The 16450-nt window shown below is 32.7% G+C and overlaps 1 protein-coding gene and 1 pseudogene across 1 annotated transcript; one reads left to right on the top strand and one right to left on the bottom strand.

Annotated features, from left to right (window-relative positions):
• Positions 1 to 16450, bottom strand: part of LOC143066810 (crooked neck-like protein 1) — a 28022-nt pseudogene that overhangs the window by 9856 nt on the left and 1716 nt on the right.
• LOC143068995 (uncharacterized) lies at positions 1292 to 3626 on the top strand. Its single transcript, XM_076243419.1, has one exon. The coding sequence runs from the start codon at positions 1343 to 1345 to the stop codon at positions 3029 to 3031; it is 1689 nt and encodes a 562-aa protein (XP_076099534.1). The 5' UTR covers positions 1292 to 1342; the 3' UTR covers positions 3032 to 3626.

Below are 16450 nucleotides of genomic sequence, written 5' to 3'. Positions count from 1 at the left end.
TTTATAATTACCTAACCCTTAATGCTAAAACGTTTGAATGACGGCCCTTATGTTTACGACTACCGATCGGAATATTTCCGGGTATGCTAACCACGACCGGTCCGTTACTGATTCTAAATATTATAAATATCCATAGCAATGTAAACAAAACAAAACCGAAAGTAGACAACTGTTCAACTTTCAAACATAACGAGTTCGTATAACAATGTTTCAGCTTGATAAAAGAAATAAGATGAACCCTAGTAAAATAAAACAGATGATCCATGTTCATCACAAATTTTGTGGTTCGCCTATAGCCACGAAATCCATGAAAATTGGTATCCAACGAATAATAATGAATCCACAGTACCTTGCTTTTCAATAACAATGATCCTGAAAAATCGCGAAAAGACCCCCTCCTAAATCATTGAAAATTCTCATTCTGCATTGACAATAATATCTTGGTGTAAACTTGATGCACCCATCCGGGCTAACACCTTCAAGGTGTATCTAATAAATAAAAAGGACAAGAAGTGACTGCAAAAGGTCAGTTAAGGTGAGATTATTAGTAGAAAACAATATAAACCATTCTAAATACATGAATTTCAATATCTATTGTATTATAATCGATGTTCTCAAATTTAAATTTAAATTTTAAACAACCACTGATTTAAATGCTCATTGTTATCATGTTATCAGTACATGTATATTAACTCTGAAGTACAAGGGCACTTAAGGGGGTTCGCGGGTCTAAATCATTTATATAGGATATCTCTATATTTTTCTATAAATGAACTTTATCTTATAGTTAATAGAAAAATAAAATAAAAAAAGTTGGGTCACCGTTCATTTGCGCTCGCAAACTACCTTCAAAAGAAGCATACATTTTTTGTAAAGGTGGGTTTTTTCTGTTGAAGTAATAGGAGAAATAAATGTAATATCGAAATAAAAAAGAAATTTATTACATAAATCGCTCAGATTTTACAATAATTTAGTTTAAGTACAGCTTATATGAAAATTATTTAAAAAAATATAGGTCACCGATGGGTTAAAAAAAGATATTTCAATTTTAAAGCCCAAAAATGGCACTTTTCCACCAAAGGGAGATAATTTGGAACTTTTTCAATGATGTATACATTTTTAAAGTCATCTGGGGCCAACACGAATTGATCGTTTTGAATGATTTTTGTACCATATGATAAAGTAATAACTACAAAAGGTAACTAATAAAATTTGTAATGAAAAACAAATGTTTAATTTTTTTCTGAAATTTTTATACCCTCGAGCCTCCTTAACTTGTTGATCTTAACAACCCCAAAATAGATCAAACAAGGAAGTGAAATACCTGACACACCTGCCAAATATGGCTTCCTCTCAGCCGTTTGGAGGAGGTCAAGTCCTTGTTAACTGTAAATTATGTGAAACAGATAGACCAATACAGTGGAAATGCATGGACTGCAGTATTCTGATGTGTGGTCATTGCAAGGACAAGGTACATTCCCAATTCAAAAATGCACTTGATCATAAAATCATCAGTAGAGAAGAGATTGGACTGCATACTGAAGAACTGGATTTTACCAATATAAAGTGTGATGAACATGCTGGACAATCATCATGTCTTTACTGTAATACATGTGAAGTTCTTGTGTGTCCAACCTGTGTTGCTAAAGTTCATAAGAAACATGATTTAATTGAAATAAGGGATGAATACAAATTAAAAGTTGAGAGACTGAAAGAAGGACAAAATAAAATACAAAAGAGTAATACTAACATGAAAGCAAAGAAAGATGACCTCAATAAACTTATGTCAGCCGAAAATTCAAAGTATTCAAAAGTAAGACAAGATATTTATGCTCATGAGAAAACTGTAAAAGAACAAGTAGAAAAATGTTTTAAAGAACTCTTAAATAAATTGGAACAAAGTCATGAAACTGTTTTAACAACAGTTAAATCAGATCTTAATGCTATATCAATATTCACAAACCAAACAGAGGACAAAATAAATGAAGTCCAAGATTTTATTGACATTTCCAATGCCACTGATTTCTTCAAAGGGGTTAAAAAAATGGAGAAATCCACTAAAATCCAAGAACCACAAACCAAACCAAGATACAGTTCATCACCGAAATTTGTTCCAGGGAATATCAACCAATCAAACATTGGATCATTACAAGATGATGGAGACTTGTCAGCAGAAATAAACATCTCCCTAGTCATCAATGATACATATCAGACTGAACTTGAAGTAATAACAAATGTTAGTCCATACCATGACCAGTCAATTTGGATAAGTTCTTTAAAATATGGAGTGTTCCAGAGAGTAAAACCAGAAGGAACCAATCTGAAGGTGATGTCTAAATTCAACATTAAAGTGTGTGGAATGGCAGTTACTACATCTAAGCAACTCCTTCTGTGTGTTAAAGGGGAAACAAGGTTACAACAAATCAGCAGAAGTGGCAACCTGACTGATTCTGTTTATGATGTAAAACCTTTGTTTCCTAATGCCATCCATGTTGTCAGTGACAATAAACTTATAGTAGGAACTCATGATAGTGAACTAAAAAGAAGTGCTGTGATGATAATGGACAAGAAAGGAGACAAGGAGACTGTATATGAACATGATCAACATAATCAACCTTTATTTAGTAACCCTCTGTATATAACCACTACCCGTAATGGAAATATACATGTAGTGGATAGGATTTCTGATTATGGCAGAGGTAAAGTAGTGATCTTACGACAAGGAGGACATATAATAAACCAGTATACAGGTCATTCAATCATCAATAAGAGTTACCCATTCAAACCAGTATCCATTGTGACATCATCTAGCGACAATCTTGTTGTGGTGGATATAGCTACGAAAAACTTGCACATTCTCAATGACAATGGTCATTTTATTTCATATTTCAATACAAAGGACATAGGAATAAAACATCCATACTCTCTTGCCTTAAACACAACTGGACATCTTTATATAGGATGTGGTAGGGCTGTAGGTAGTCACAGTAAAGAAGCAAAGCTATATGAAATAAACATTGCAGGATTCTAAAATATTCAAATCATATCTTTGAGAAAAATGGAGAAATATAGGAATAGATTTTAATTTTATTTGAAAACTGAACATAAAATCAAACAAAATGAATATATCAAGGACTTATGAGATGGATGTCTTTTTTAAACAATTAAAATGAAGAACTATGAAAATTTTCGAAATTATGATAATTGCAGTATACTACCGGTAACTGAAAACGTGCAGAAATATGAACTCTACATTGCTTAATACCTTTAGATGATTTGTGAACTATACTATTTATCAGAACTTTTCATGAACAATCTAGTTGTATGACTATCTTACAGAAATGAATGTTCACTTTGAATGTAAAACACAACATAACAGTATGCTATATGAAAATGAATGAACATTAGCTTTGACTACTGTGTTTTGTTAAATGTTGTTTTTTCAATTTCTAATGGTTTTATACAATTGTTCATACTTGCAAAAAAATCTTTATGTCATTTTGGAGACTAAGCATTTGATAATGCTAGTGGGAAATATAGAACTGTTAATTTTATACAGAGTTTTCAATTTTTCAATGATTAGGATTGATAAAAAATATGTTTGCATGCTTAGTATATTGTTATAACAGGTGTTAATTTTCAATAGTTTAAAAAAGTAAAATTGTTTATTTCACATGTTATTGGTCACTATTTGAGATATCAGTTGCATAAGATACAGTTACAAAGGAGGCTATGATGTCACGGACATAAAACTTTATTTCTCTCGACTTCAACTGTGGCTTATTGAGAAAAAATGCACTTTTGACTCATTTTAATCATAAGCTTGAAAACAAGCACATTTCGGGGCCTTTAATAGCTTACTTTGTGGTTTGACTTTTCTCATTGTTGAAGGCTGTATGGTAAACTATAGTTCTTAATTTCTGTTTCATTTGGTCTCTTGTGAATAGTTGTCTCATTGGCAATCCTACAACATCTTCTTTTTATATACATAAACCCTTTTTTTTAAATGATGTTTGGGTTGATCTTGTATGAAGATTAAATGTACCAATTTTTATGAACAAATCACTAATGATTTTTGTAACAAGAGTGCACACACTGAAATGTCTCACCTTCTTTACTAATTATTCATTTTATGTTGATAGTCCTAAATGTAAAGTTTTATTACACCTGTCACATTTACGTAACATTAACTAAGAAAACCAAACATTGATCAATGAACCATGAAAATGATGTCAAGGTCAGATAAACATGATAAACCATGCCAGGCAGACATGTACAGCTAACAATTCTTCCATACAACAAATATAGTTGACCTATAGCTTATAGTTTAAGAAAAACAGACCAAAACACAAAAACTTAACACTGAGCAATGAACTGTGAGAATGAAGTCAAGGTCAAATAAAATATGTGCGACTGACATATGATCATAAAATATTTACATACAGCAAATATAGTTGGCTTATTGCTTATTGTAATAGAAAAATAGACCAAACATCAAAACGTTAACTTTGACCACTGAACCATGAAAATGAGGTCAAGGTTAGATGACACCTACCAGCTATACATGTACACCTTACAATCATTCCATACACCAAATAGCGTAGACCAATTGCATACATTATAAGCAAACCAGACCAAAACACAAAAACTTAACTATAACCACTGAACTATGAAAATGAGGTCAAGGTCAGATGACACCTGCCAGTTGGACATGTACACCTTACAGTCCTTCCATACACCGAATAGACTAGACCTATTGCTTATAGTATCTGAGATATGGAGTTGACCACCAAAACTTAACCTTGTTCACTGATCCATGAAATGAGGTTGAGGTCAAGTGAAAGACCTTGCAAGGTACGCACATACCAAATATATTTTTCCTATTACTTATAATATCAAAATTCATAAAACAAGTTCTAATAAATCCAACAGACGTTATAAGCATACGAAACCCTACTGGAATGACACTCTTAAAAGACTTATGGAATGCTATGCGCATGCGTGGAAAGGATTTTCTTGCGTGTACAGGGAATCGGCACAGAAAAAAGGCTATTCGACAAGAATATATACAAGCAAGAGATAAATTCGACAAAATGTTGAGAAAAACAGAATGCGAATACAGACGATTAAAAGCTGTAGATATAGAAACAATGTCAACCAAAAACCCAAGTGAGTTCTGGGAGAAAATTAAAAAACTAGGTCCGACAAAAGATACCACAATACCGATGGAAATAATCAACGAAAACAGATATCCAGTTAGAACGGAATCCGATGTCCTTCAAAAATGGCATTTAGATTTCCAGAATCTCTACAATGGAAGCAATAGTGACGAATTCAACAAAGAGCATTATGATCAGGCTATAATACACAAACAGTTACTTGAACAAAACATGGAAGACCCCTTATACTCACAAAATGATCAGATAAATAACAACATAACTATAGAGGAAATAACAGAGATTGTAATGCACTCACGAAACCGTTCCGCATGTGGATATGACCAAATACCTAACATTGTCTTGAAATTCCCTTTGATTATAGAAACTCTACATCATCTGTTTCAGTTCATTTTCGACACAAGTATTATTCCATCTATATGGAGGAAATCTATTATTTGTCCAATTCTGAAAGATTGTAACACTGATTCGAGAGACCCGATGAACTACAGAGGAATAAGTTTGGTGCCCTGTATAAGTAAACTTTACAGTGCACTTATTAATAGAAGAGTCACGAATTATTTAGAAGATAATGACTTTTTAGCTAAGGAACAAAACGGCTTTAGACGGAATCGTTCATGTGAAGACCATATTTTTACCCTTAATAGTGCCATCCGAAATAATGAGAACTTATTAGTTGCTTTTATCGACCTGAAAAAATGCTTTGATTTCATTGACAGGGAGATGATGTTGTACAAACTACTACGATGTAACATTAATTGAAAAGTGTATAACTCTATAAAAAAAACTTTTACCAGAGTTCTGAATCATGTGTGAGATTAAACGGTAAACTTACCGACTGGTTCTGTTGCGAAACGGGTGTAAAACAATGGGAAAATTTATCGCCGACATTGTTTTCGATATTTGTTAATGAACTGGTGATGGAGTTAAACGATATGAATCTTGGAATTGGATTGAAAGACAGCAATCTCTCTATATTGCTTTATGCTGACGATATTGCGCTTTGGGCAAAAAATGAAAAGGATTTACAACAAATGTTAGACAAACTTCAGGACTGGTGCAAACGATGGAGAGTTTTGATAAACACAAGTAAATCGAAATGCGTCCATTTAAGACCAGTTTTTCCGCAGGGCGCAGCTTTATACGACCGCAGAGGTTGAACCCTGAACGGTTGGGGCAAGTATGGACACAACATTCAAGCTGCATTCAGCTCTAAATTTGGATTGTGATTAAATAGTTGACACAGCATTGGTTTCGGACACAGAATGAATGTGGTCTAATGAACTTAAAATATTTTTTTTGCCTTTGAGCAATTCACTATGCTGTTGAATATTCATCCTCTCAAAAAAATGTTTGAAGAAATTTTCTTTTTATTTATGAAATCTGAAATGAGGAAAATTTACCCCCCCCACCCCCCATTTTTTTTCCCATCCACCTTTCCCTTTTTCCAAAACTGATCTCAATTCAAATTTCTAATGGAGTTTGCAACAATAACTACTCATTTAAATACATCATAAAATATTAAAATGTAACAAAAGGTGCTTGTTATCACTGAATGGTAAAGATTGTTTTAATTTATCAGTTGGTAGTAAAAGTGAATATAAATTGTATATTGTATAAAACAATGATTTAAGAAGTTGATTCAACTACTATTCTGGACCAAGAAAGATAACTCCAATCAATTTAAAATTTCTATATTTCTTGCTATTGCGCAATACTGTGCAATTGAAAATATTTGCTATTGCACAATACAGTGCAATTGAAGATTTCTTGCTATTGCGCAATACTGTGCAATTGAGAATTTCTTGCTATTGCACAATACTGTGCAATTAAAGATTTCTTGCTATTGCTGAATACTGTGCAATTGAAAATTTCTTGCTATTGCACAATACATAATGTAATAATTTTAGGTCCTGATTTGAACCAACTCGAAAACTGGGCCCATAATCATAAATCTAAGTACATGTTTAGATTCAGCATATCAAAAAAGCCCAATTATTAAATTTTTGTTAAAATCAAACTTAGTTTAATTTTGGACCCTTTGGACTTTAATGTAGACCAATTTGAAAACGGGACTAAACATTAAGAATCTACAAACACAGTTAGATTTGGCATATCAAAGAACCCCAATTATTCAATTTTTGATGAAATCAAACAAAGTTTAATTTTGGACCCCGATTTGGACCAACTTGAAAACTGTGCCAATAATCAAAAATCTAAGTACATTTTTAGATTCAGCATATCAAAGAACCCCAAGGATTCAATTTTTGTTAAAATCAAACTAAGTTTAATTTTGGACCCTTTTGAACCTTAATGTAGACCAATTTGAAAACGGGACCAAAAATTAAGAATCTACATACACAGTTAGATTCCGCATATCAAAGAACCCCAATTGTTCAATTTTTGATGAAATCAAACAAAGTTCAATTTTGGACCCTTTGGGCCCAATATTCCTAAACTGTTGGGACCAAAACTCCTAAAATCAATCCCGACCTTCCTTAAGTGGTCATAGACCTTGTGTTTATAAATTTCATAGATTTCTATTTACTTATACTAAAGTTATGGTGCGAAAACCAAGAATAATGCTTACTTGGGCCCCTTTTTGGCCCCTAATTCCTAAACTGTTCAGACCTCAACTCCCAAAATCAATCCCAACCTTCCTTTTGTGGTCATAAACCTTGTGTTTAAGTTTCATTGATTTCTATTTACTTATACTTATTGTGCGAAAACCAAAAATAATGCTTATTTGGGCCCTTTTTTGGCCCCTAATTCCTAAACTGTTGGAACCAAAACTCCCAAAATCAATCCCAACCTTCCTTTTGTGGTCATAAACCTTGTGTTTAAGTTTCATTGATTTCTATTTACTTATACTTATTGTGCGAAAACCAAGAATAATGCTTATTTGGGCCCTTTTTTGGCCCCTAATTCCTAAACTGTTGGAACCAAAACTCCCAAAATCAATCCCAACCTTCCTTTTGTGGTCATAAACCTTGCGTCAAATTTTCATATATTTTTATTTACTCAAACTAAAGATATAGTGCGAAAACCAAGAACATGCTTATTTTGGCCCTTTTTGGCCCCTAATTCCTAAAATGTTGGGACCAAAACTCCCTAAATCAATCCCATCCTTCCTTTTGTGGTCATAAACCTTGTGTTATAATTTCATAGATTTCTATTCACTTTTACTAAAGTTAGAGTGCGAAAACTAAAAGTATTCGGACGACGACGACGACGACGACGACGACGTAGACGACGACGCCAACACCATACCAATATACGACCAAAAAAGTTTTAATTTTTGCGGTCGTATAAAAATCTAAAGCTAAACCTACAAACTTTGAATTCAGCGTTGGTCGAAATAAACTTGAAAATGTAAATGAGTACAAGTATTTAGGAGTCGTGTTTACTTATAATGGAAACTTCTCAACGCATACTGAAGCATTATCAAAGGGATCGGGACGAGCATTGGGGAAAATAATATCAAGTATTCACCAGTTTAAAGAGTTCGGAGTTAAATCATACGAAAAACTGTTTTATGCCTGTGTAGTGCCTATATTAGACTATGGATGAGGAATTTGGGGATGCCGTAAGTTTCAAGCTTTGGAGAATATTCAAAATAGAGCGATACGTTATTTCTTAGGAGTACATCGCTTTACACCCTTGTTGGCGATTTATGGTGATATCGGATGGCTACTTTGTAACTACCGACATTACATTAACATGGCCCGTCTTTGGAATAGACTTATATCGTTCGACGATCAGCGGATTACAAAACTTGATTTCGAATTTGATTATGAGTGTTGCCGAAACAATTGGTGCATTGATTTTAAAGACATCCTTATTAAACTAGATTTAGTCAGCCATTTTGAACGTAAGAAATCATCGATATGTCGTTATTGGACTTACGATTACAAGACTTCTACCTATCTTTGTGGAAAAAGGACATTATTAACGTTTCCAAGCGTAGAACGTACATTAAACTGAAAACAATGGTTGAACAAGAATCATACGTTAAGCTTTATCTCAGCAAATCACAAAGATCGTGCCTAGCACAATTACGGTGTGGAATACTACCACTAAGAATAGAGACCGGAAGGTACATTGGTGAACAACGAGAGGAACGCATCTGTAAATTTTGTACCGAAAACAGCATTGAAGACAATCACATCTTGTTCTTGACTGTTCGCTTTAAACTGAACTTAGAAATGAAAATTTCAAAGACATTATATCAGATGTCAACTACTTGCAAATGAGCAATGACGAAAAACTTTATCATATCTTAATCAACTTTCCACGAAAAACGGCTAAATATCTGGTGGACGCAATTAGGAAACGATGTCAAGTTGCATTCGGACAAGTCTAATTAATTATCGAAAACTTTAATTTGTTGATGATTATAAAAAGGTTACTTCATGGTCAATCTGAATATTTCCAGTTTCTTTATTATAAATATTTATTTATTATGCATTCAACATGAACTGGACATTTACTAAAACGATCTTCTAATAACTGATTTTTTTTCATTTATATAAGTTTGAATTTTTCACTATTAATTAATTATTTTGAATTTGGCTTAATTTTACTTTTCATTATTTTGTTTGAAATCCGCGATAAAAGAATTACGTTATATGACTTGAAAGTAACTTATAGACCCAATGGGTCGAGTGTATTTTATTGTATATGTAATATATTGTACTTTACTGAAATGTGATTACACATAATAAATAATATAATATAATAAATAATTTACTTACTTACTTACTTACTTACTTATAATTAGAGAGAATTTAACCTTACAAAAAATCTAAACTTTTTTTCAAGTAGTCACTGAACCATGAAAATGAGGTCAAGGACATTGGACATGTGACTAACGGAAACTTCGTATCATGAGGTCTCCATATACAAAGTATGAAGCAACCAGGTCTTCTACCTTCTAAAATATAAAGCTTTTAAGAAGTTAACTAACACCGCCGCCACCAGATCGCTATCCCTATGTCGAGCTTTCTGCAACTAAAGTTGCAGGCTCGACAAAAATTAAATATATACAATAAAAATTTATAACAAGAGTGCACATGCTAGAATGTCTCGCCTTATTTTACCAACTATTGATATTATGTTGATAGTCATCAATATAAAGCTTTCCTACAACTATCACATAAACTTAAAGTCATATGAAACGAGTGACTGGTAAAATATTTTAAATTTTATTCTTGAACCAATGCATGTATACACATGGAAAAAAGTATTGCAACACCTAATTGAAATTGAAATTAAAAAAAACACTCTTTATTTTTTTGTGATATAATTTGGTAAAATAGAAGTAATTAAACATTATTTAAGTATCACCTGAGTTTAATCAATAAATATCGACTCGATAAGTTTTTATCTGCACATGCAGCTACTGTACCCGTAAACAAGAAAACAGCTGTTTTTATCCTCATTGTTTTCAACACTTTAACTAACTAAGTTATGTGATTGACACCTTGTAATGGGTCCTTGACAACTTTTAACTGCAGCAAGATGGCATATTATCAGCATATCAGAAGCAGGGATGTCGTTGTAACAACTGAACGTATTGTTGGTCATCACCATTCCACTATAAGTCGTTTTGATAATAAAAATCAGGCAATAAACGCTGGTAAAGACCTTCCGAGATAATAAAGACCCCCTATACCATTTGCTAGGGAAAATCAAGCATAATGAAGGTTGGTCAGAAGGAAATCCATTGCATACAAGACAATCCTAAAAAGAGAGTGGTGGCCATCCAGGAAGCTTACAACAAGAACTGTTCGAGATCGACTCATCGCTACTGGTTATCGTGCGATAAGACCATTTCGGAGACCTTTGCTAACGAACAGACACACAGTTTTCCGTAACCAATGTAGTGCAGAGCTCGCCAAAGTTGGAAATTAGCATCGTGGAGGAAGATCCAATGTTCAAATAGAATTCGGTTCATCTTCCTTGGCCCGATCGTAGCCCGGATTTGAACCATATCGAGCATATTTGGGACACTATTTGGCGGAAAGAGCGCGAAAGGACACCCCAGTTCAAACACATCATGAAATAAACAATGCCCTTCATCAGAAATGGTTGCTGCTACCTTAGCCACAAATTAGTCGATTTATGGAAGCAATCAGAAGACGTTTAGATGTGGTTATCCGTTTGAATGGAGGCTGCGCACAAAGTACTAATTCTTAGGCGTATAACGATCAACCATGATGTGAACAGTCATCTGAAGATTAATTTTGAAATGTCGGACCAAAAGACGACTACAGTAAAAGTTGTAAAATGCATTTTTTTTGTACAAATAACACTTCATTTTGTTATTAAAATTGTGGTTATATAAATCATTTTTTTTTTCAAACATTTTTTGTTCGTTTCAATGCCTATGTTATCATAAACTATGTTTCAATAATATTATACACATATTTTATTATATTTCATCCAAAAAAAGAGGCTGATTTTTCAAGTTTTAAAAAATCAAGGTGTTGCAATACTTTTTTCCATGTGTATATATATCATAAACCTAGTCTTCTGTGCATGATTTTATCATTTTTTATGTAAAATATAGTGTAATCATCATTTTTTTCTCTCTATCTGTTATGTATTGAAAAAATGGCAACTCATTAATTGTCGTGTTTTGAAGCTGTAGTTTACCGATTGTCACCGTATAGTAAACAATCAACGAAGAAGCATGGATATTGAGAATGTGTATAACATGTACAATCTGGTAATAGTTTATTCAAATGAAAGATTGCGATCACCGGATTTTTACAAGGAGGGTCACGCTAAGGTCACTTTGAATACAGAAAATATGTCGTCGATTTGCTTCCAGGAAGCAAGCAATAACCAGGTGCTTCGCAGGGCGCAGCTTTATACGACTGCAGAGGTCGAACCCTGAACAGTTGGGGCAAGTATGGACAAAACATTCAAGTGTGATACAGCTCTGAATTTGGATTGTGATCAAATTTTTGACATTACATGGTTTTTTTTTACACAAAACAAATGTCAAGATTTTACAAATCAATTAAAGATTTCTTCTTCAAACTTTTTAAATCTAAATTAATTAGTTGACACAGCATAGGTTTCTGACACAGAATGAATGTGGTCTAATTGAGCAATTCACTATGCTGTTGAATATTAATCCTCTCAAAAAAATGTTTGAAGAAATTTTCTTTTTATTTATGAAATCTGAAATGAGAAAAATTTAACCCCCCCTTTTTTTCACATCCCTGTTCCCTTTTTCCAAAACTGATATCAATTCAAATTTCTAATGAAGTTTGCAACAATAACTACGCTTTTAAATACATCATAAAATATTAAAATGTAAAATAAAGTGCTTGTTATCACTGAATGGTAAAGATTGGTTGGTAGTAAAAGTGAATATACATTGTTTATTGTATAAAACAATAAAAAAAAACTTCATCAGCAACATTTTATATTGGCAAATTTTCAATGAAGTTATTTACATAAAGTTATTGGCAAATAAAAATAGAAAATGACATCATAGTCATGTCTGGCAAATGTCCAACATACATTATCTAAAAACATTTTAGATAAGATAAGGAAAAAAAGTTTCATCAGCAACATTTTATATTGGCAAATTTCTAATGAAGTTATTTACATAAAGTTATTGGCAAATAAAAATAGAAAATGACATCATAGTCATGTCTGACAAATTTCCAACATATATTATCAACTACTATTCTATACAAAGAAAGATAACTCCAATTGAAAATTAATTGCTATTGCACAATATTGTGCAATTAGATATTTCTTGCTATTGTGCAATACTTGATATGGAATCCTGATTTGGACCAACTTGAAAACTGGGCCCATAATCAAAAATCAAAGTACATATTTAGATAAAGCATATCAAATAAGCCCAAGAATTTAATTTTTGTTAAAATCAAACTTAGTTTAATTTTGGACCCTTTGGACCTTAATGTAGACCAATTTGAAAACTGGACCAAAAATTAAGAATCTACATACACAGTTAGATTTGGCATATCAAAAAACCCATTAATTCAATTTTTGATGAAATCAAACAAAGTTTAATTTTGGACCCCCATTTGGACCAACTTGAAAACTAGGCCAATAATTAAAAATCTAAGTACATTTTTAAATTCAGCATATCAAAGAATCCCAAGGATTCAATTTTTGTTAAAATCAAACTAAATTTAATTTTGGACCCTTTGGACCTTAATATAGACCAATTTGAAAACGGGACCAAAAATTAAGAATCTACATACATAGTTAGATTCGGCATATCAAAGAACAGCAATAATTCAATTTTTTAAGAAATCACACAAAATTCAATTTTGGCCCCTTTTTGGCCCCTTATTCCTAAACTGTTAGGACCAAAACTCCCAAAATCCAACCCAACCTTCCTTTTATGGTCATAAACCTTGTGTTTAAAGTTATGGTGCAAAAACCAAAAATAATGCTTATTTGGGCCCCTTTTTGGCCCCTAATTCATAAACTGTTGTGACCTCAACTCCAAAAATCAATCCCAACCTTCCTTTTGTGGTCATAAACCTTGTGTTAAAATTTCATTGATTTCTATTTACTTATACTAAAGTTATTGTGCGAAAACCAAGAATAATGCTTATTTGGGCCCTTTTTTGGCCCTTAATTCCTAAACTGTAAGAACCAAAACTCCCAAAATCAATCCCAACCTTCCTTTTGTGGTCATAAACCTTGTGTCAAAATTTCATAGATTTCTATTCACTTAAACTAAAGTTATAGTGCGAAAACCAAGAAAATGCTTATTTAGGCCCTTTTTGGCCCCTAATATCTAAAATGTTGGGACCAAAACCCCCAAAATCAATCCCAACCTTTCTTTTGTGTTCATAAACCTTGTGTTAAAATTTCATTGATTTCTATTCACTTTTACTAAAGTTAGAGTGCGAAAACTAAAAGTATTCGGACGACGACGACGACGCAGACGACGAAGACGACGACGACGACACAGACGACGACGCCAACGTGATAGCAATATACGACCAAAAAATTAAAATTTTTGCGGTCGTATAAAAACTTCTTCTAAATGGGCACACATTTAAGAATTTTCTTCATAAAAAAGTATATGTACATAAGTTTAATAATGACAACTATCCATTTTGTTATAAAAAACATATTCATATTTTTTTTATTTGAGGTTTCATATGACTTTAACATGATCCAACAAAATGAGGTCAGGGTCAGATAAACAAAACGAGAAATACATGCACACCTAACAATTATTCAATATTTAAATATAGTTGACCTATTGCTTATAGTTTCTTAGAAACAGACTTAACAAAGAAAACTAAACATTGACCAATGAACCATGAAAAGGTCAGATGAACCATGCCAGACAGACATGTACACTTTACAATAAATATATTCATTTAATAGTTGACCTATTGCTTATAGTATTTAAAAACAAACTAAACCATGAAAATTTAACATTGATCAACAAAACACCAAAATGAGGTCAAGGTCAGATGAAACCTGCCAGACAGATATATATAGCTTATAATCCTTCTATACAACAAATATAATTGACCTATTGCTTATTGTTAAAGAAAAACAGACAAAATCACAAAAACTTAACACTGAGCAATGAACAATGAAAATTAGGTCAAGGTAATATAAAACCACCTGTGGGACTGACATGTACATCACAAAATATTTCCGTACACTAAATATAGTAGACCTATTGCATACAGTATACCTATAAGAAAAACAGATCAAATCACAAAAACTTAACTATAACCACTGAACCATGAAAATGAGGTCAAGGTCAAATGACACCTGCCAGTTGGACATGTATATGTACACCTTACAATTCTTCCATACACCAAATATACTTGGTTTGATGATTGTATGCAGAGTAATGGACCTTGGACGTAGACAATTCACTTAAATAATCAGTTTTCCACACTTTATTTTGGTCACGCTTGAAGACAATGATTTGAAGATTGGTAAATGGTTTTATCATAACAAGTTACAGATTAATTTCAAATTTTGTTCCAGTCTGATGATTTTGTGCAGAGTTATAGTCCTTGGACTTAGGACAATTAACTTAAATAATCAGTTTTCAACACTTTTTCATCATTTTTGAAGATATTGACCTGATATTTGTTATATAATGTACACCATGACAAGTTTTAGATCAAGTAAGAATTAAATTCCAATGAATTTTTCAACCGGTAGGGGACTATGTATTGCCATCAAGACTCACAGAATGCTTGTTATACTGTGAAGTACTTTTATTTGCTGGGTTACAATTATGTGGTTTTCCTTGATTACATTATGGATGATTTAAAGTTTCCAACAAAATATAACAGCTGTTGTCCAAATATACAAATGTCAGTTTGATTATATGGTTACAGGCATTTACTTTTCTACATAGGCTAGAGGTATTAGCATGATTAGGGGAGGGTTGAGATCTCATAAACATGTTAAACCCCGCCACATTTTTGCTCCTGTCCCAAGTCAGGAACCTCTTGCCTTTGTTAGTCTTGTACTATTTTCAATTTTAGTTTCTTGTGTACAATTTGGAGTTTAGTATGGCCTTCATTATCACTGAACTAGTCATATTTGTTTACGGGCCAGCTGAAGGACGCCTCCGGGTGTGGGAATGTCTCACTGCATTGAAGACCTGTTGGAGACCTTCTGCTGTTGTCTGTTCTATGGTTGAGTTGTTGTCTCTTTGACACATTCCCCATTTACATTCTCAATTTTATTTAATTTAGAGAATACATCCAATATCAGCAAACATAAAATTGAGAATGGAAATGGGGAATGTGTCAAAGAGACAACAACCCGACCATAGAATAAACAACAGAAGAAGGTCACCAACAGGCCTTCAATGTAGCGAGAAATTCCCGCACCCGGAGGCGTCCTTCAACTGACCCCTAAACAAATATATACTAGTGTCCCTTAAATCATTATAAAACAATATAATTAAGATTATTTTCAAGAATCTTCTTTTCTGATGGCCTAAATTCTTTACTTCATTTAAAAAAAAAATAATTAAAAAACACGAATAAAAGAAACCAAAAAATTTGTCACTTTTGCTCAAACCAGGAAAATTGATACTACAAATAAAATACTTTCACAGTATTTCTCAAGATATAAGACAATTAATGCATTTTACCAAAATGTTCTATTTTTAACCATGTTGGCCATGTTTATTGAACACAAACAGAGGCTGTTCATTCAAAACTTAAAAAATGACAACCAATGTACAAATGTATAAGAATATAGTAGCTCTATTGGCCTTT

This window comes from Mytilus galloprovincialis, chromosome 3 (assembly GCF_965363235.1).
Source record: "Mytilus galloprovincialis chromosome 3, xbMytGall1.hap1.1, whole genome shotgun sequence".
Lineage (NCBI taxonomy): Eukaryota > Metazoa > Mollusca > Bivalvia > Mytilida > Mytilidae > Mytilus > Mytilus galloprovincialis.
The sequence above is the reverse complement of the archived record's forward strand: the minus strand, read 5'-3'. Positions and strand labels throughout refer to the sequence as shown.

What these genes read in the sequence shown, in the direction of transcription:
- LOC143068995 (XM_076243419.1), top strand. Translation starts at nt 1,343, where the DNA reads ATGGCTTCCTCTCAGCCGTTTGGAGGAGGTCAAGTCCTTGTTAACTGT.